The sequence below is a fragment of the Bemisia tabaci genome, chromosome 1 (assembly GCF_918797505.1).
Source record: "Bemisia tabaci chromosome 1, PGI_BMITA_v3".
NCBI classification, from domain to species: domain Eukaryota; kingdom Metazoa; phylum Arthropoda; class Insecta; order Hemiptera; family Aleyrodidae; genus Bemisia; species Bemisia tabaci.
The window spans coordinates 21,097,832-21,118,823 of record NC_092793.1 but is presented as its reverse complement, the minus strand read 5'-3'; the positions used below and the strand labels follow the sequence as shown (position 1 = coordinate 21,118,823).

At 41.8% G+C, this 20,992-nt stretch overlaps 1 protein-coding gene across 11 annotated transcripts in view; it reads right to left on the bottom strand.

The window, feature by feature from the left end:
- The window catches only part of da (transcription factor daughterless), a 236,314-nt gene that overhangs the window by 82,036 nt on the left and 133,286 nt on the right, over positions 1-20,992 (bottom strand). The window contains exon 1 of one of the 11 annotated variants that reach the window (XM_019057377.2): positions 4,480-4,657. The exons of the other annotated variants lie outside the window; for them this stretch is intronic. Within the exon in view, the coding sequence (XP_018912922.1) occupies positions 4,480-4,497 (18 nt within the window). The 5' untranslated portion in view covers positions 4,498-4,657. Of the gene's footprint in view, positions 1-4,479; positions 4,658-20,992 lie in introns of those variants that run through there. 11 annotated transcript variants of the gene reach the window in all.

Here is a 20,992-nt window from a genome sequence, read left to right as displayed (position 1 = left end):
CCCGATGAGGAGCTCCAAGTACGTGCATCATATTTCGAGGAGTATATCTTCCCCCACAACCCCCGCCAGGGACCCCTTTTTAACGCCAGCAGCGAATTACCCCCACATTTTAACGCCCTGCCGCGGTGAGCAGTCACTCGATAACCCCCCGACGACTTGTGCCCTCTCCGTCTTATTCATCTTCAATTCACCCTCAGCTTATCTCGCCTGGGGTAGGAATTTTTTGTTTCCTCGACGTTTCTAGCACTAGAAAAAAAAACACATTGGATCTAGAGTCCAGACTCTTGAAAACATTGACAAGAAAAACTACTCTTGATTCAATCGGATTTTTGCTTGGATCAAAACGAAATCCGCTTAAATTAAGATGCTCGGTTCTTGATTTAAGCTAGATTCTGATTGAATCAAGAGTACTTTTTCTTGTCGATGTTTTTAAGAGTATGGACTCTAGATCCAATGTGTTTTTTTTTCCAGTGAGTTTGGGTCTTGGTCCGGGTCATGTGGGAACCAATTGCGAGGCGTGAATGGTCGATTGTCGATCCTTCCCCATTTGAAGCTGTGGTAAAGAATCGATTGTTAGGGCGTTTGCAACTAACACTATTTATAGATACTTTTACATAGGTTTAAACGGCAAATCAATCGATAAATCGCAAATTACGCCACGCCAATGGTAGGGCTTGAGTGAGGGCAACGGCACCCTCTTAGAAAATTCAACTTGAGGTGCATTTCCTTGACCAGTTAGGGAAGAAAAACGCATGGGTCAGATGCAACACTTATACTCATCATCAAATTGACATTGAAGGAGTTTTAATTTTTCCAATTTAAAACTATGAATCAAAATATAAAGAAAACGTTTTCCCCGTACACGTCAGTACTTTTTGATCGATAACTTTACATTCATGGCGCTGTTGGTGGTGACGTCACATACTGGATCAAGACAATAACAATAATATGAACTCTTTCAATTAAACCAATGAGAGTAAATACATTCAAACTCAACAATCACAGTGACTTTTCACTGCCATTGTGATCGCGGTCACATCCCTGGGGCTAAGTAAGCGTGACATTTACAGTGATACTACTATTTGAACACGTGGGAGCGTATGTTGTCTTCACAAAAAATTGAAGGCAAACAGACATGGCGCCAAGGCAACTTTTTCCCGTTCGGTAAAAAGCTATTTTCCAAAAGCGAATCTATACATAGCTTTTCTGTGACGTAAAACTAGTCGTGTCTATTTGCAGATTTGGTTAACGTCAATTTGTTTTTTTCTTGAGCGGGATTTTTGATTGAATTTACTAATTTCAAGGTGACCTAAAACTAAAATCGCTCGATTCTCAATAACTTTGTGATCATTGTTGAAGTTTTGTTTGAAGAATTCTGATGACGGAGCGTGTTTTGAGCTACTTCAATTGAACCGAGTTTATCAAAAAGAAACCAACCCACATTCTAGAAAAAAATGAGTTAAGAATGTTTCCGAGTTCTACTACCCGTAATATTCTCTCCTGCCAAAAACTGAAGGTCGAAAAACAGAAATTAGTTTGTGGAATGAGGAGTTAAAGTTCATTTTCTACATTGAGCCTCATCCTCATGCAGGAATAAAACTCCAAACCTCTTTTTCTCAGTTTCAACTTAATGTGGGTTGGTTCCTTTCTGATGAACTCGGTTCAATTTAGACCCTATTTAAGGGTTAATTCGGACGTCGTCTACTGGCCGATTTCCGCAATTCCACCCCGCAACACCGAATCGGCGAAGAGTCAACAAGAAATCGAGATCAATCGAACTACTTGATTAAGAGCCACGCGCGAGGTGCACCCGAGGAGGGGGGGGGGGAGGAGGGGGTTGCGTCGGGAAAAAATCGTCCCCACGATTCGCCCGGTAATTTAGTCGCAAAGTGGTCCGAGCCCGGCGTGATTCCGATCGTGAAAAATGACGTCGCTTTTTTATTCGCTCCCGAATCGAAATCCTCGCCGGCGACCGAAATCGGGTCCTGGGCAATGGTCGTCGTCGTGTCACATGCAGGACCGCCCTCCCCTCCCCCTCCCTCCCGGTCCACCCTCCCCCGCCCCCGCTCCTCCCGCGGGGGAGCGTACCCTTTCGCCGGCGAGCAGATTTATCGGGCTCATAAACGTACTCGTGTATTCATTGTTTTGCCAGACCTTTGACTTAAGAGCGAGGGTGTCAGCTTTTGCGAGCGTTTGTGTTGGATTTTCCTCCGGATGGAATACATTATTTTTATTTTATTTTCACACTTTAGTGCATATTTGGACGTATTTATGCTAAAAGGAATTATGTGCATGGGGTTTGCGTATAACATAGTTCTTTTTAGCACAAATACGTCCGTTCAATAGGAGCTGTGCATCAGCACGGAGTTGGGAAACAAAAAATTTCACTCCGACTGAAAAGACAAATGGACTGCATTTTGTAATTTGGAACTATAAATTCTGGCTCTTCTGGAAAAACACTTATGTGCATAGGGAAACTAATGGCACATACGTTGTTTTTGAACCGGACTAGAACTTAAAGTTCCAAATTGAAAAATGTAGTCCAAATGTCATTTTGCGAAAAGGAACCAATATTTCTGGTGTATCCGTTGCAGCGCCTATCTGCTCATCGGAAAATAAATGGTACATACGTTGTTTTTAAAAACAGCAGAAAAATTAATTCCTTATCGCAAAATGCAGCCAAAATAATGGACATCGATTGAACTACATTTTGCTTAAAGGACAGGCATTTCAGGTTCATTTTGGCGCAACATATTTTGATTTAAATGAGCCGGAAATTGTGGTTCCTTCTCAAATTGATGGTCAGTCTGACTTTACTCTCCCGACAAAAGGGAGATTGTTCAAGGGACTCCTTTTACATCTACTTCGATGAGGATTTTTTGTCTTAATTTTTTAAACTTAAGAATTCGACACTAAAAATGTTCTCTTTTCATTCTTCGATTTAAAATCAGCAATCCCTTCTCGACGAAAGTCCCGAATTCGTCTTAAACGTCGTTGTGCTACATCGCTCCAAAGAGCAGTAAATAGGGACTGAAGCAATTTTCGACTTCACCGTAGGTCGACTTGGCGAATAAAATTCCAAATAAGCAGCGATCAGGCAACGCGGCGGGGAGTTATTAATTTTATTGGTCCGGATCCGAATCGGCGCGGATTCAATTTGCTCGCGCTTACGAATCGGACAATGTGGAGTAATACGGGGTAATATGGAGTTATGATTGAATTTATCAACGCGTGGGCGGGGAAGGATCGCGGGGGGGGGGGGGGGGGGAGACTTGTTGTTAAGTTGCCTCGGTTATTGCGACCGATCGGAAGGAGGAGGAACTGGATTATTTTGCTCGCAGACCCCGACTCTTAAACTTCGCCTCGCATAAGCGGGAAAAATATTCAGATCCACCGATGACGTCGCCGCTGACGAATCGCGAGGCGAGTCTCTCTCAGAGCCCTATTTGGTCGATTCTTCGGAAGACCTTTATTTAGACAGGGGGAAAACGTAAATAAAATTAAACTATGATCTAACGTTATAGAGCTGATGAATGGTGCCCCCGCCCGTACAGTTGTGAGGAATTTTACTTGCAGTCAGAGATAGGTCTCGAATTGTTTGTCTCCTGGGTGCTGATGAACTGGTAAATGTGTGCAGCTTTGGTCACGCTGTCTGTAATATCTCAGGATTTTTACTGACTTAAGGGCCGCTTAGGTATTTAGCGAGGTATTTTGACAGACTAAGGTAAAGACTTAAGACCAACTCCTCCGGAAAAGACAGTCGGGTCATTTGGACCCGGCTTGGGAGGTCGCCTGGTCGCAAAAAAAAGACACTGAAATAAGATTTCAATCGATAAATTATCGGTACGCGTAACTTAAAAGAAATTTTCACGAGACTTCAGATAAAATAAACGTGTACCTATTTATTAAAGCTCTGCGCGCTGTGCAGGGGAAGGATCGCGTAGTGGCCAGGGGCTACCCCGTGGTATCAACATACTAGCTGTTACAACAATAATCGGCTTGATGATGAAAAACTTTAACAATTCGAAACTGTAAAAGTACTAAATAATGAACATCGTTCACAACACAGCCAATGAACACACTACTGAAGTTTAGAGGAGGAATTTACATTGACTGAAAACTAGGAACGTTAATGTTTCGCTTATGAGTAAATGTATAGAGATGTCAATTTGTCCGACGTGTATTGTGTAAAATTTGGAAAAGGAATCATATCCTCCGAGATAAATCTCTTATCCGTTCAGTGGTCCATTCTAACAGCACCCTTCACCAAACTTTCCTCTGTAAAAATACAATAAATACAGGGTTGCCACAGAATTTGGAAAATGAAATTCCCTGACATTTCCCTGATTTCCCTGACCTATTTTGGTAAAATTTCCTGACATCGGAGGATATGACAGATGGTTAAGAGGGCAGAATTCAAAACAGTTTTCAGGCAAAATTTGACGATATTTCAGCGAATATAAGAAACACGAGTCTTACCTGTCCCATGAGAATCATGGCATCACAACTCTATCAAACTGGGCTAAGGAGGGGGAGGGGCACCGGGGGGTGGATGCGGTGGCACAGAAATGGCGCGGGGGTTGAGGGTTGTTCACACTGGGGCCGCGAGCGGATGCGCACGGGACACGCGGCGAGAGCACTCTGAGAGCGCGGACTGAGGCGCGAGTGGGCCTCGGGTGCGAGCGCGCCTCCGCACGTCCGTGACGTCACGGCGGAAACGGGCCCGAATCGCGTCGAGCCGAGCCGCGCCTCGGCCTATCGGAATCACGCGCGCCGGAACCGCGGCCGACGTTTCGCGGAACGCTCGATCTCATTCGACCACGTTCTCGCGCCGCTTCGCCGAGCAGTCGTGGATCGGCTATCGGCCGATGCATCCGAATCGCCGTTTTCAATCGTGAATTTCCTCGCTTGCTTTGATCTTTGCATGCATTGCTATCGATCGAATTAGCATGATCCGCATTATCAAAAGTAAGAGAATCGCTGGATCTACATTTTTAATTGAAGCAATCAAATCTTATCGTTTTTCTACAGAGGAGGGAAATTGTCGAAAATCGAGTTTATCTGTCGTCCATTTGTTCGTGCACTGGAAAAAAAACACATTGGATCTAGAGTCCAGACTCTTGAAAACATTGGCAAGAAAATGGACTCTTGATTCAATCAGATTTAAGCTTAAATCAAAAGGAAATCCGCTCAAATTAAGAGGCTTGGTTCTTGCTTTAAGCTTAAATCTGATTGAATCTAGAGTATTTTTTCTTGTCAATGTTTTCAAGAGTCTGGACTCAGGATCTAATGTGTTTTTTTTTTTCCAGTGTGCTGCTTAGCTAATCTGAGGCTCATTTAAGGTACGGCAATTAAGACGCGGAATGCCGCCGCGGAATCTGACGCGGCGGACGACCCGAGCGAGCGAGGCGTCGAGTTTGTTTCCGCTCCGCCGTGCCCGGCAACTAAGCAGCGGAATCGCCTCCAAAATTCCGCCGCGTCCGTCGGCAGTCTCGTCATCAGTATCCGATGATAACTCACGAGTGTAGGTGTGTTGTGCCTTGCTACAATGAACATTCACCACGTTTCAAAAGCTCCAATATTTTTTACGAGAATACCAGTCAAAATATCCCTTTGTAAAATTTCTAAAAGTATTTTTGAATGAGCAAAACAATTTTTAACGCACGTTGGCAAAAAACTCCAACATACAGCAATAAAATGTTTACAAAAAGTTCAAGATAAGCTCCCTATCAATAGTTTCAAATTAACGAAAAAAGCTTGAGCAGAGAGTTGCAACATTGCAAGCAAAGACACCCATTTTTTTACTTTCAGCCATGATGTTCAAAAAAAGATTGGTCGATCAGGTTTCTCTGTAGATATATAGCAACGTATAAATAAATTGTTCAGATGCCAAAAAGCCATAAAATAGTTATTCCGTTTTGTTTTTATAGATTTATTTCCTGGAAAAAGGTGTCATGTTTCTTTTGCCTATTTGTGTGGTATTATTTGCACCTGGCACGAGGTAGGATTGCCATGCGTTGATATCGTGCTAAAAAAATTTTTTCTTTCATGAATCCAATAAGTCACGATGGCCCGCAATTTTCCATTGGTTTCTCCACCGCGATCCACGTTTCGGCACATAGACATGAAAAATCATCGAAAACCTCGGCGGACGAGGCGGAATCTCCGAGGGATTCCGCTCCGATCTGTTCTCGACAGATCGGAGCGCCGTGACGCCGCGGACGCCGCGGCGTCGCTCCGCTCCTTAGTTGCCGCTCCCATTGAAACGCGTGTAACAGATTTCCCTTGCGTCCGCCGCGTACGATTCCGCGGCGGCATTCCGCGTCTTAATTGCCGTACCTAAGGGATATATAGGGGGAACGCGAACCGCGAGACAACGCTATCAATACTATGATCCTCATTCACTGGAAAAAAAAGTCGCTCGGTATGGAGTCCAGACTCTTAAAAACGTTGACAAGAGAAAATACTCTTTATTCAATCGGATTTTTTGCTTGAATCAAGAGTATTTCTTCTCGTCAATGTTATTAAGATATTAAAAATACATGTTTTATCGGGAGAAATTTGGCAACTCTCGAATGTTCATACGGCGTTCTTCCTTAGGGAGAATGGATGTTTCGTTTTGATGACTTACCGTCTCATTGTGCGGCCATTATCAATAATCCGTTATCAGTTGGATGCGAATCGAGCGACGAGACAGCCACGCGCGCGAGGATGCTCGATTGCTCGACCGCTCGCGTCACGTCACGTCGCGTCGCGTCGTCACCGCGTCTAGCGACAATCGACGACGAGTCGAGTGGAGTCGTGGATTAGGCTGCGAGCGGAAGGGGAAGGAGGAATGTTTGATCATCCTATCAATTGGAGGACCTTGGATGGAGATAGTTCCGGGGGAGAGGGACGCCCGACGCCTATCGATATCCAGGATTTTCACAGAACGTTAAACTCAAAATATACACGTTCCTTTAAAATTTTGTGACACGTGGGTTCGAAGTTTCGCCGTCACCCGCGGGATTAATTTAGATCAATTTTTTTCCTCTTCCCTGTTTTTTCCTTCAATTTTAATGTAAGAGAGAGGGAAAGGGGGATTTATACGATTTACTAGACGATTTTTACGGTTTTTTAGACGTTAAACCCAAAATATACTTGTTTCCTTTGAAATTTTGTGACATGAGGGTTCGACGTTTCACCGTCACCGGCGGGAGTAATTTCGATCAATTTTGTTTCCCTCCCGTGTTTTTTCCTTCAATTTTAACGTATGAGAGAGGGAAAGCGGGATTCATACGATTTACTAGACGATTTTTACGATTTTTTAGACGTTAAACCCAAAATGTACACGTTCCTTTGAAATTTTGTGACATGTAGGTTCGACGTTTCAGTCACCGGTAGGATTAATTTCGATCTATTTTTTTCCTCTTCCCTATTTTTTCCTTCAATTTTAATGTATGAAAGAGGGAAAGAGGGATTTATACAATTTGTTTTTCCATGTTGTTTTAATGGAGGAAAGTGGGTATAATGCACCTCTTAATGTTAGAGTCTAGACACAGATGTTGACATTACGTCATAGCCATTGATGGTCGTATCTGTAAAACAGAAATGCTCATTGCTAAGGGAAAAACTCACCAAGAGAAAATTTTCCCTTTAAGTTTATGTTGTCAAGCATTAGTAGCTATGGCGTTAGGTCAAAATATTTGTTTTAGACTTTACGGACAACTGGACAACTTCAACCAGAATCAGTATAACTACATTTTTTGTTGCTTAATTTCTTCTATGGTTTACTTTCAATTAAAAAAAAAAAAAAACAGAATTATGAGTTTCCTTTAAGAATAATAATAAAAAAACAACACTATAGAGAGAATTAGGCGACGTCTGATGTAATTAGACTGTTCCTGGTTCATTCCGCCCAACTAACATGCGTAACTTCTCGACATGATTCTGTCATATTAATTAATTTACTTTAACTAACTACGTTCAACTGGCGAAACGGCACGTCGAAGTGGATACAAATCAACGGGCTCCTAGGTCAAGAAATTGCCTACTCGTGAAAATTGAAGGCGTTTATTCAAACGCAAAGACCATATGCTATCGTTTTAAAATAACGATCTCGAACAAAATTATTTTATCGAAAGAGCAAATTGCACCGTGCTTGATGAATTAAAGGGTTGTCGAAGAGCAGCAAAAGCGCAGGAATCGTCGACATTTCCTAGGAAACAGCAGGAGGTCCACTTCGTCCTCAAATACGAAGCTTGACACCGTCATAAAACGCATTGATCTCCGTTCAACTGACGAAACGGCACGGCGAAATGGATACAAATCAACGTGCTCCTAGGTCAAGAAATTGCCTACTAGTGAAAATTGAAGGCGTTTTGTCAACCGCGATGACAGTATGCTCTTGATTTCAAGTATCGATTCTCAAATAGAATGATTTTACTGAATGAGCGAATTTCACCGTACTTCATGAATCCGAAGGTTGTCAAGGAGCACTAACAGCGCAGAAATTCACGCATTTTCCTTCAAAATCACGACTAATACAAGACACAAACAACCATGGGTGAAGCTATTTATTTCCTAGCTTGGCAAATATTTTTAACGGAAAGAAAGGTTCACTACGTATGACTTTCTGACGTAATTAGTGAGAATACCGAACCACCATAAGGTAGTACAAGGATATCAGAACCCTTTAAAGAGAATAAATTCGCTCACTTTCAACGAGCTTGAAGTAAGTCGACAACTTGCTAATCATCGGGGAAATCAGACTCAACATGGTAAACATGGTCTCTTTGACCGAGACGGTAAAATAAGCGGGTACAGTGCACAACGACTGTTGTTGTCAAACTTATTACAAAAAACTAATAAAAATAAAAATTTTAGAAAAAATAATTGAATAAACCACTCGGCGCACCTTGGCTCGTAGTGGAATTTCCAGGCATTTGAGCATAATGCGGGATGATAAAAAGGAGATAAAAGACACCACATTGAAACCCGAGCAAACGACATTTGGACTTCATTTTGCAATAAGTGACTATACAATTTCTGACTCATTCATGAAAGCAATATCTGCCTGAGAGGATTAATGTCACTTACGATGTTTCGAGAGTGAGCTAGAAATATTATTACTAATTCCAAAATGTAATTAATTTGTTGATCGAAACGTGAAGCAACAACATAAAATGGTGATAGTACTATTTTCCCTGACTTTTTATAATTCTCTAACGTTCTCCGATTTTTCCTGACTGTGACAACCCTGGTTGTGACACCTTTTAAAAGAGAAAAAAGGTTATTTCCCGAGTTTTGCTAGAAACTGGTCAAATGAGCGAATCTAGAGGATATAGAACAGAATTATCGGATTTTTCTGGCACTTTTTTCCGAGTATCAAAGAAGTATTTTAAACGGGGATTCTTTTTAAGAAGTCAACGGTGGCAACTACGCGAGGAAAAACATTAGATTTTACTACTTGAGCATTTGGTGATCAAGGAATCGCTAATCGATTAGGAACGTGCTGTAATATTCCCGAGGGCACGACCCATTGGCTCCTCACAATCAGTAACGTGCTTTGCGATGCCATAGATCGATACATCTGCCATTTAAACCTATGGCAAAAGGTCGATTGTCAGGTTATACCTTAATAATCGATTCTTTACCATAGCTTCAAATGGGAGTATATCGATTGTCGATTACTCTCGCATCGCCACTGCTCTTAATCTAGTAATACACCTCCGATAAAACACGTCAACACATGCGGTCCAAAAAATCACTGCAACAGACGTAGTAGATGGTGCATGGGAGAGCTAACGATCAACAGAATCGAAGTTCATGCGACTTGTTTTTTTATTTGAATACCTATTACTCGTTTTTCAAACTCCTTCTCTGGAAAAAACCGTTGTAAAAAAGCCCCCTACTCCGGCTCAAAAACTCACACAAATGCCATACTTTTGCAAATGGACTGATTCGCGGTTGCTCGCCATCTATGAAGTTTTTACAGATCTTCTATAAAAAAGTGGAAAAGTTTGTCGTTTTTTGGACGAAGAAACGGAACTCCATTCTTAGATCGCAAAATGCACTTCGATACCCAATCCAATTTTTTCAAGAATGCAACGAAGCGAATTTTTTTGCGCAATTTTGCTGATTTTTGGGTGCGATGGGTGGGGAATTTTCAGTGAGTTATGTTTCTTCGTAAAGTCTTTGATGGGTATATAAGGTGAGTTACGTTTCTTGATAAATTTCTTGATAGGTAAATGTATATAATTTACAAGTGGAAATTTTGCTACATTGAACTTACGTTCTTTTGTCTATAAAACGAGAAATTAAGGTCACAGAAATATGAGATCTCTTTTCTCAAAAAATTCTTCGTTTGGACATAACCGAAAGCTCTACGCATCGCAAAGCACATCTGATAGAACGACTGATCAGGGCAATGAAATTTATTTCCATAAGGAGACGAAGTAGATTACCTCAAGCCTCAACTTCAAATATCCGTTCACATTGATCATCATGTCAGTATTGTCAAATACATTACCGATCGATTCCATTAATTGATCAAAATTCAAAAGGTGACGTCAAATTACTCTTCCTTTCTCAAAAACGCAAGAGAGCTCAGTGTTTCCTTCCCGCGATCAAGGTAAATTGTCAGTTTTGGCACAATACATGGACGTATTTCTGCCAAACGGAACTATGTGCATTAAGACATGAGCCCTGAGACCCATAAGAATACATGCATTACGGGGCATAATGCACATAGTTCCGTTTGGCAGAAATACGTCCACATTCTGGGTACGATCGATCGATATACTTCAAGTTTTTATCACCAAGTGGATTGTTTTGGTAGAATCAAAATTTCAGCCTTTAAATCAACCAATAAGGAAGGTTCGTGCCAAGAATAATCTTCAAAATTCTTTAAATATGAGTCAAAACTATTTTGTTTCCAATTTCCAACGAACTTCAATGTATCGGTATCGAAGGTAAATAGCAACTTTTTTTTAGATATTGGTGAATGACTTTGGGGACAATCATTATTCAATGATTGATCTAGATATTGAAATTTCGATTTTTCTAAAATAATCCATTCAACGGTTGGACTTTGAAATAAATCAACGTTGCCCAGAATGCATTGCGCTACGACTAAGGCTTTTTCCACACGAGCTCAGTTCGAGGAACATGGTGCGAAATTGTTCCAGGAACTTGTTACGACTCACCTACAACTTGTTCCTGGAACCTACAGTTCGCGGAACTGATTCGTCCAAACTGCGCTCGTGTGGACAAGGCCTTAGGATTCAACCTAAAATGAAAGCAAAAAAGTAAGTAACATCATGCAACAAGTCTCCATTTTACAGACACCCTGTGCCGAACAGAGCGTACACTTATTTGCACTAGATATTTCAAACGATAAAACGGGCGGAATTCTGCCGGCATCGCACCTTACTGTTTAACACCGCGCGTTGCGGTAAAGGCGGTCGGCGGCGCGGTGGCAGAGACGATGAAACCGATTAGCGTCCCTGGTAAGAGAATGACCTAATTTGGGATGAAAAGAGCACGGGGACTGATTATGATAAGAGTGATAATTATTAACGCCGGCCGCAGCTTACATGCGACTTATAATAGAGGAACGAGGGATCGATTCTTTTCGCCTGGGATATGTGAACACTCCGTTGCAAAATTGAGCGGCTGAAGTATCGGATTATTCTGAAAACCGTCGTAAGTGGCTATATTGATGAAATTCGTGACGCTCTAGAGGAGGACCATGCTCTGATTTTCGGGTGGGTTACAAGGGGGAGAGAAGGCGTTCAGGGGTGCGGTAGGCGTAACGTCAGTGGGCGCGCACCGCCGCACAGTGGATCGAATCAATCAGAGAGGTTGGACATGCAATTTTTGACTATAATTGCAAATTTTGATGTTTATTTCGTCGCATTTTAAATTTTAAGGGATGCCTCTGGAAGAAAATTTTACGATGAAACCAATGGAGCCACTTTTAGAATCTCAAAGTATGTATAAACGGAGTTATCGGCGTTTAAAGTTTCCAAATTTTGTCCGACCTATCTTATTGGCTCGATCCACTGTGCGCCGGATCTGCGTGAATTTTATGGAAAAATCAACGTGAAGAGGAAATTCCTCAATTAAAATTCATCCTAGCACGCTAATTTGAGGAGGTAGGGTCGAAAAAAGCGGTGCGTGCGTGATTTTTTTTTATTTCTTTTTAATTTTTTTTTGGAGGGGGGGGGGGGAGGTGCAGACCTGAGTTACGGGTGCGTTCCGAGAGGAAGGGGGGCCAAAAAAGAATCCGATTTAAAGCACTACGTATTTTAAGGACCTCGAAAATGGTCCTCTTTACCATTTAAGAAGGCATTTGATCACACAAACAATTTAAAGCGGAACGGCAGACTTACTTACAAATAAGCGTGTTTTCTTCTCCTTACAACGGGGATCTACAACGCCTTAAAAATTGCTGAAGTTCAATTTTGCTTTTCCTTTTCTTCTTTTAGACGAATGAGAAAATTTCTTTCACCCGCGAAGGGCAGCAAAAAGATAAAAACTGACCATCGTTTGAAAAAAAAAAATCTACAAACACAAAAACATTTTAAACTGTAATATAATCAATTAATTTTACTTTCTTATTTTTCAGTCCAAGAAACCACTCTTTCCTGAAACCTGAATTCCCTCTTACTTTAATATAACACATTTTACAGAAGGCTGAATTATAAATTGAAAGTCTCCGCGGAGATCTTTAACTGACTTTCTTGATTACAATTTAAGTCTCGAGATGACCTTTGGGATTCTTTCCTCGACAAGTTCCTCCATAAGGAAGCAATCGGCTTAAAATTCAAAAGACAAGCCTTTGAGCTGAATTCAGCGGTGAGCGCGCTGAACTTGGGGAATCATTAGAATTCCTCCTTCAATCGCGAGTGTTCCTCTTATACCTTCAGTGCAGAAAGGTTAATTATGGATTGTCATTTGTGCGCGAAGAATGTCTCCATGGATGCCTTGTCCAATTCAACGATATTACCTATGACGGTTTTTTTCGTAGAGGGACCTGAATAGAGACTTGTAACTCCCGAGCTGTTTCATTATTTGTAACCAGACGCCTCCTCAACGATACGCACACAAAAAATAGCCTCCTCGCAAATTAAGTAAGGATATTTCGCACATTACAGACAGCTTAATTCCGTAGAAATAGTGACCCTTTCTTGAATCCTTGCAGAACGTGGCATCGTGGTGTCAAGAAAATGTAGATGTCATCACATACATCTTTGTACACGGAGAAAAAAACATTCAAGATGCAGAAAATATAAGCAACATTTAACGACTCTTACATTTTATAAAAGAACTTTGGAGACGGGGAAAAAAAGTTGGAACATTCTTTTTAAGTAAATTGTTTGGAACTGTTAAGTTTCATTCCAAATATCAAGAAATATCCGCCGAAACTCGGTCAGTAGGGAAGATTCGTCGGTTAGCATCGATCGACCTTGTGTCGTAAGTTTCAGACTTCCACAAAAAAGTCTCTCGCACTGGAAAAAAAAACACATTTCATCTAGAGTCCAGACTCTTGAAAACATTGACAAGAAAAAGGACTCTTGATTCAATTAGATTCAAGCTTAAATCAAAAGGAAATCCGCTCAAATTAAGAGGCTTGGTTCTTGAAAAAATCCAATTGAATCAAGAGTATTTTTTCTTGTAGATTTTTTGAAGAGTCTGGACTCAAGATCCAATGTGTTTTTTTTTCCAGTGTGAGTCATAGAACCATCATTTGACGTCACTTGAAATTATGAATCATAATTTCAATCGCTTGTTATTTGTTGCAGACTGTTGACATGCCGGGAATAAAAATTGTTCATTATTCAGGAGGATTAAATTTTGCTAACCGTGGATACTTCAAATCTGGCATTCACAATTTGTTACATTTCGGGCCAAGACAAGAAATTAATTGCAGGAACCAGATGATCAAATCGAACAAAGTTGGACCCTTGGAGTTCAGCAATCCTGTAAGTTGAGCCTTCCATCTAATTCTTGTTTTTGAACAAAAGTCTCTTATGAATGGTCCATTCAAAGCAGGACCCTTGTGCAAGTCATTTTGCTAACATTATGCACCTTTTAGTCAATCAGTTTCTCTTTTTACCTTTATTTATAAACTATATACTTTCAAATTAGTTTCTTCCAAATTTTTCTCTTTCTCTAACATACTTTGTCGAGTGTGGACTCTAGATCTAATGTGGTTTTTTTTTCCAGTGCTCGGTTCAATCCGCGGGCTGGGCAATTTTACCAACGGGACGTGACTTCTGCAGGAAAAACATTTCACCCACAAATCCGCCAAGTCAATCAAAGGCCCTCTTTTCGAACCGCACGAGCGGCGAACGGACTCGGTTTCCCAAAGAAATCCGACTCACCCGTAAAGGCAATGTCAACGCAATCAAAAGGCGACGTGCGGGGACAGTTTTGAAGAATCGTGACCGTCGTGATTACTCGCGAACGTCAACGCTCAACGGTCCGGGGGCTCGAGACGCGCCGACGGTCCGATCCAAAAGCCGCGGGCGGGGGGGGAGGGGGGTTGACAGCGTCGGACGTTCGATTTAATTACCGCAATCTGCGGTGGGCGCGGGGCGGAGGGCGGGACCGGGGGAGGGGGGGGGGCGAAAAATGTTGCAAGTGATCGGGGACCTTATGCAAATGCACCGCGAGCTTATCTCGCATCTCGACGCCCCGCGCGGCACCGCGACGTCCGATGAAACTTTCTACCGGCGTTGCCGCTTCGAACCGGAAAAAATAAGGGCTGCAGAGTTGTTTTCGGGAAATCCTCTCGAGAGGTGGGAAAATGGAGTGTCTACAGTTTGTTTCCAGTTTGGGAAATCCTGATTTTTACTGATTTTGGACTGCAAAATCCTGATCCCCTAATTTTTCCAAATCCTGATTTTTTGTGGAGAAAAATTAAAAGTTCTGCATCCACAAAAATAGCTCGTTAAAAAAATCCGATCGGCCGACTTTCCTTGAATCCAGAATTTACGACCGACTTTTCGTCTAATCCTGATGAAATCGGGATTAAATCCTGATTGACCTCAAATCCTGATAGAATCGGGAAAATCCTGATGCTAGACACCCTGGAAAACCTTCAAGTTGAGGAGGAAAATGTATTTGTATCCGTTTCGGAGCAAGAACAATGCCGCGAGATTTCTTGCATTTCAGCTCGAAACAGACGGGACGAGTTCGTCAAAAGGCAATTTTTTGCAAGTTAGGTTAGGTTTCCTAAAACGATTACTCAACACTAAAGTAATCGGTTATCATTGCAGTCATCGAGCGTTGAATGCTGGACATAACTTTTATACCGCGGGGAGGATAGCAGTGCGGGGTCTCCAACAGGGTACCTACTTTCTTGAATTTCAAAATCCTCCGACTTTTCAATGACTTTCCAAAATTTATCCTGTTATAATGCCGCAAAACAATACTTTTCGAGGAACATTTTTGCCTTGAACTTGAAATTAAAAATAATCTAAGTTCAAGGACTTGAAAGCAGAAATTCTAATTTTTGTCGACAAAACGTATGGGAGCTGTAGAAAATAATTCAATGTTTTGACTGAAATGTATGATTTTAAGGTCGAGCAACCCCGACTTTTCACGGTTGCGAAGAAGTCTACGACTTTTCCAAGTTTTCAATGACTTTTCAAGAACTCGCCATCCTGTCGGAAATGAATGATCTCTGGTTACCTCTGAAGGGAGCTCAAGGTCAATTCGACGTCATCACTCCGATTGTAATCAATGGAAGCATCGATGACGGCAACAGTGCATTCATCGGCGGCTAAACGCCACTTAGCTGCTGCGCAAGGGCTGGGCGACCGGAGCGACGCGCGGCGATCAACAAGTCATGAGGGGACTCTATTAATTTTGACGCAATCTCGTTTTTCAAATTAACACCTCAACTCCAACCGCGGCCGGCGAGAAACGCGAATCGCTAGACAAGCTGGTTACCGGCTAGCAACTCGCGTAGCGGTGTGGCCTGGCAGGCTTTGCGATGAATCGATTGAAGTGCCATTTAAACCTGTGGAAAAGGCTCGCTTATCGGGGGTAAACCTTGATAATCGATTCTTTACCGTAGATTCAAACGGGATAATATCGATAGTCTATGATTCATGCTATGCGACTACTCGCGTCCACCGTTGCCTGGCTTGGAAGTGAGGTATCTTGGTACGGTTTCACGACAATGATAGTGGCGATTTTTGAAAGTTTGCAACATTGCTCCATATCCATTTGAAATTATGTAAAAAAATCGATTCTAGGTGAGGCGACTGAATTTTTGGGCCACGCGACATAACTGCTCTCAGGCGTTGCAGTTTATCATCAGAAAATGCAGTTGATAATCGAAAAACGTATTCAACTACACTTTATTAAAGATGTTCTTGCTTCCTGAAGACCCTCGTTAGAGCGTTCTGTCCAAGAAAAGAAGAAGAAGAAGAAGAAGAAAAACATTTTACTTTAGAGATCAAAGAATGTTACATTACGGTCACATGCTCGAATCACAAACTGCTTGGATCGTTAGAGAAGTTTCCCGATCTGAATTAAAAACAACGATGAGGTGTTGCGATTTGGACGCCAAATAATGTCAGATCGATAATAGCAATTTTCCGATGTATTGATTAAACGTTAGATTGCCTTTCGTCGCGGTTTCCGGTGCGTGCTAAGAGATAATTAAACGAGAGATAAATGAGAAGAGATAAAAAAAAAAACCAATGATGCACTAAAATAAATCAGACCAATAACGATAACCAGAATGCATATCGGCGGAGGCTCCAATGCATCAGGCAATTAGATCGATAACACCGGTGATACAACCAGTGTTCTGCCTTCCCTCTAATAGTTTCGGACCCACCTCGGTCGAAAAGTCCGATTTTTAGGAGCAAACTTGAGTTACTGCATACGCATCATACGCTACCGCTGCTTCGCTGTAGCGAGTGTGAAAAACTCGGCGGGGAACGTCAACTTTTTTAGGCGCCACTATGGGGCCCGCTCCCCAATGTTTAGGTGCGTTTGACGCATGTCTTCGCGGAGAGCAGTGCTATATAGACATTCTTTGAAAACATTGCAATTTCGAATTCAAGAATTCAAAATATTTTATTTCCGTCTGCTTTTTTTTAGATTATTTAAGAATTACAAGGTGAAAAGAAAAATACAAGAAAAAAAAGGGGGGGGGGGAAAGGACGGGTTCTACCCACTAAGATTACTTAAGACGGGTAGAACGCTGTCTTATGGTGAGAAGAGAATCGGGAGAATGTGATCAACAACAAAAACAAGAGATGCATCCCCTTTCCCTCTCATTTTGTTAGATTTCTTTGGCTTTTAATTCGCAAATTGATTTTTAAGATAGAAATTTTTTATCAGTTTTACAATTTCAATGCAGAGAAAATGTAAAGAAAATGTTGAAATTGGAAGGAAAATAAAATTGATGAAAGGAGGAGATAAGCATTAAAAAAATTCACTGCTACCACGGCAAGAAACGAAAAAAAATTATCGCATTTGGAGGCGGGTCCCTTCGCGGGAAGGACCGCGCGGAGGTGGAGGCAGCGAAAGATCCGACGACAATCGAATAAAGACCGATTTGAAAGACACGACACACGTATTCAATTAGAAAATTTCGAGGCTTGCCGACCAGAAGTCAAATAAAAATGAATTAAACACTCCTGCCATGATTGAGGGTTGTCCGAGCTCTCGACGTTGCCCCGCCTCGCCCTCCACCCCCGGGCGGAACCCGCGAGAACTCGCCGACGCGGCAACGGTGGAGGGTGTAAAAGCGGCGGCGTTGCCACATAGCTCGACCCGCTGGGGGTTGAAAACTCGGATACCCGGGCGGGGGAGGCGACTTGGCAGCGCGGCGGGAAGTGGCACGCGGCGGAACGGGAACGGGACCAGGGGAGAAACCCCTTCGGGTAGAACATAATAGGGATCACCCCATCATGATTATTCCTAGGGGTGGGGTGCGAAGGGCGGCCGGGGCCGGCGAAAAGAACGCCGAACGCCGAGCGCCGCGCCGCCAACCGGAGGGAGAACTCCCAAGCTCACTTTCCGCTCTCGCTGAGTGAGTCTTTTGGACACCCGAGTTGGATGCGAAAGCGGTCAAATGGGACGGGATTAAGTCCACACCGCCTAAGTTCACGCGCTTCTAGAATGCGAGTTCTGTCGTTTTCGTTCAAGCATTAAGAATCAAAATGGCGGGTCTCTTGGTGGGTGTTGACTTCATCGTTGAAAGAAAAAAAGAATACTCTGAAAAAGAGTCTGAAAAAGGTGAAAAAAGGTGACTCTTCCGTTGCTAAATTCGATAAAATCGCAAGATGAGAGGTACAAATTAGATCTAGATTACTCAGCCGAGGATTTGCGTCCGCGCCTTTCCGGCAATTCAATTAAATTCTGTTTCTTAAATGTGTAACATATTTTGTAAATAAAACATTTTTTGAATAAATGAGAAAAAAAGAAGAAGAAAATAGATCTAGTTAAGCAGAATGAAACCAAGATTTTCCGATGTTTGGGGAAGAATTTCTTATCCATTTCTCATAGAGAAAATTCGTTTCAAAAATGTGAATGAAATGTGGAAGCTCCGTTTGTTTAGAAATATTGTTCGCCGCGAGGGAGTCGTAAATATCGGGATGATACAATATACCTAGGAACTTGGGTTGTACTTACAACTTTTATTTCTAGTAATCAACAACTTCTTGCATCTCTGAATTTGATAAAAGCACCTTCAACATCGCTTAAAAATGAAAGTATTATACAACTACTATCTCCTCTCTGAAAACTACTCATAAAAGCGGCTCCGCGGTGATAAATAGAGATACTGATACATTTCTTTTCATTCCATTGACCTAATGAACCAACTCGACTTTCTTCAAAAATACCAATTATAACATTTCGATTCCGGAACTTGAACTAAAAAAATTTACCTTATGTTTTTCATTTTTGAAGCCCCTTAATTTTCCTCCCTCTTGATTTACCTCTCATGTATGCTGCTGAAGGTCTCTGAATTTCCAGTCAAAACCAGGAGTAAAATTACGCTGCGCCTTGCCAGTCACTTCGGTTTGAGCTTTGCTGAGGAGTTCTCTCTGGTTTGAAACCGTGATCATCGTTGGTAATCCAGCGCGACGCTACGTTCCCCGATTAGACCGGCCGTGACGGATGTGACTTACCGTGACACAACGTGACAGCCGAGCTCCTCACTTGTTCCCTTAACTAATCCACTCTTTTGATAAGCCGAAAGTTGTCGGATTTTCAGAGTGATGGTCTTTGTCACCAATTGTCTCTAATTAGCCTGGAGCTGTCCATGAGTGCCTTACGGGCGGAAGTAATGGAATAAGGAGAAAACTAGAGTACCTATATTGAGAGAGTATGGCCACTGGGTCCCATGGAGAGGCTTAGGACCCAAAATGGCGGTGCTTTGTTTTGGTTTTTGAGGATGGGAGGGGGGTCATTGTCAACTTTTGACGGTTATCACCAACCGCACTTGCTGCCAACCTTACCACATCTAAGATCATTTTTCTCAAAAATTGCACACGATTAGCCTTAAAAATATGTAAAAAAGTCGCAATAGTGCATTTGGGTAAAGTTCTCGTTACGATAAGCAAAGACAACTACATTTTGAATCATTTTGCATTACATTAACTTTATGGCGTCCGCCATTTTTGGGTCCTAAGGGCTCCATTCAGCCTAAGATGGTTGAGCCAATCAGAGGTGGTAACTCCAGTGGCCATACTCTCTCAATATAAGTACTCTATAATTAGCCTGGAGCTGTCCATGAGTGCCTTACGGGCGGAAGTAATGGAATAAGGAGAAAACCTCGCGCTTCACCCCAACTACACTAAACGTTTCATCGTTTTCTACGCATTCTACTTTTAAAATTCTTCAATGTAGACTTAAAGAGGGTAAGGTTATGATTTTGAGATTCCGTAAAGCAAGTGAGGCATTTTTCGGTAAAAGGGCGTATGAGACTTCCAATCCTGTTAGAACTGTGCAACGTAGTTCTCTAGTTGTGAGTAACTTATCCAACCGTTCTGCTATGAATTTTTCCCTGAATCTGTTCCGACTTTTTCCTCACTGGTTGAGGAGGTAAGTCGACTGTGGATGAATTTCATCTGCCGCAAACGCTATAAAAAATTCCGCAATCCTATAGCAGCATTGCAAACCCTCACACACCCTTTTCGCCGAAAAAGTACTCAATTATTTCTGAGTGAATGCAAACATGAATCGGTGACTTACGATAATGAATTGACATTTTCACACATTTTTGGTAAACGAAAAACTCACCTGAAACAGAGAAAAAATCAATTCGTTAGTATAAAAAAAAACTTTATGAAGCAAATTAATATTTATGTAACATTCAAAAACTTCAGAAATCATACAGGTTGATACGGTTGCATGTGGTTTTAGATCCCAAACAAAGTTTTCGGAGAAAACAGATTAACAACAGCAAAATATCGATGATTTATTTTCAATGAGAGTAGCCGAATCGATCATTAAGAGGAAAAAATTACGAAGCAGACGACCATTACTACTCAGATCAGGATATTAAGCATCACTAAATGTCACAACCACGATTGCTGAGAGAAAAAGATTGTAAAGGAGAAACCGCATTATAAAAATTGATTTGGAGACTAGCAAAGGATAGTTGTCAAGACACGCTTCACAAAAAAACTTAATTGAAATTAATTATCATTAATACAGAATCGGAGACTATATTCAGGCTCGACAGCTCTGAATAGGTTAAAAGGTCACCTAACTTTGAATGTCACGCTAGCAAGGGCAAAAATTAATAGGTCTATGAACTGATCGATGAACGGGATCAGCGTTCAGCGTGCCGTAAATGTACCATTTTACATTTTTCCAACTTTCATTAAATCCGAGGCATACGCTATGCATACCAATGTTTTAATGTTGTAATTCACTTATTGGAATATTTCGTAAAGGCCTAGATACACACGGCGATTAATCGCTGTGAGTGAAAGACGAAAGCCAATGGAGAGCCTTGCTTTTGATAAAT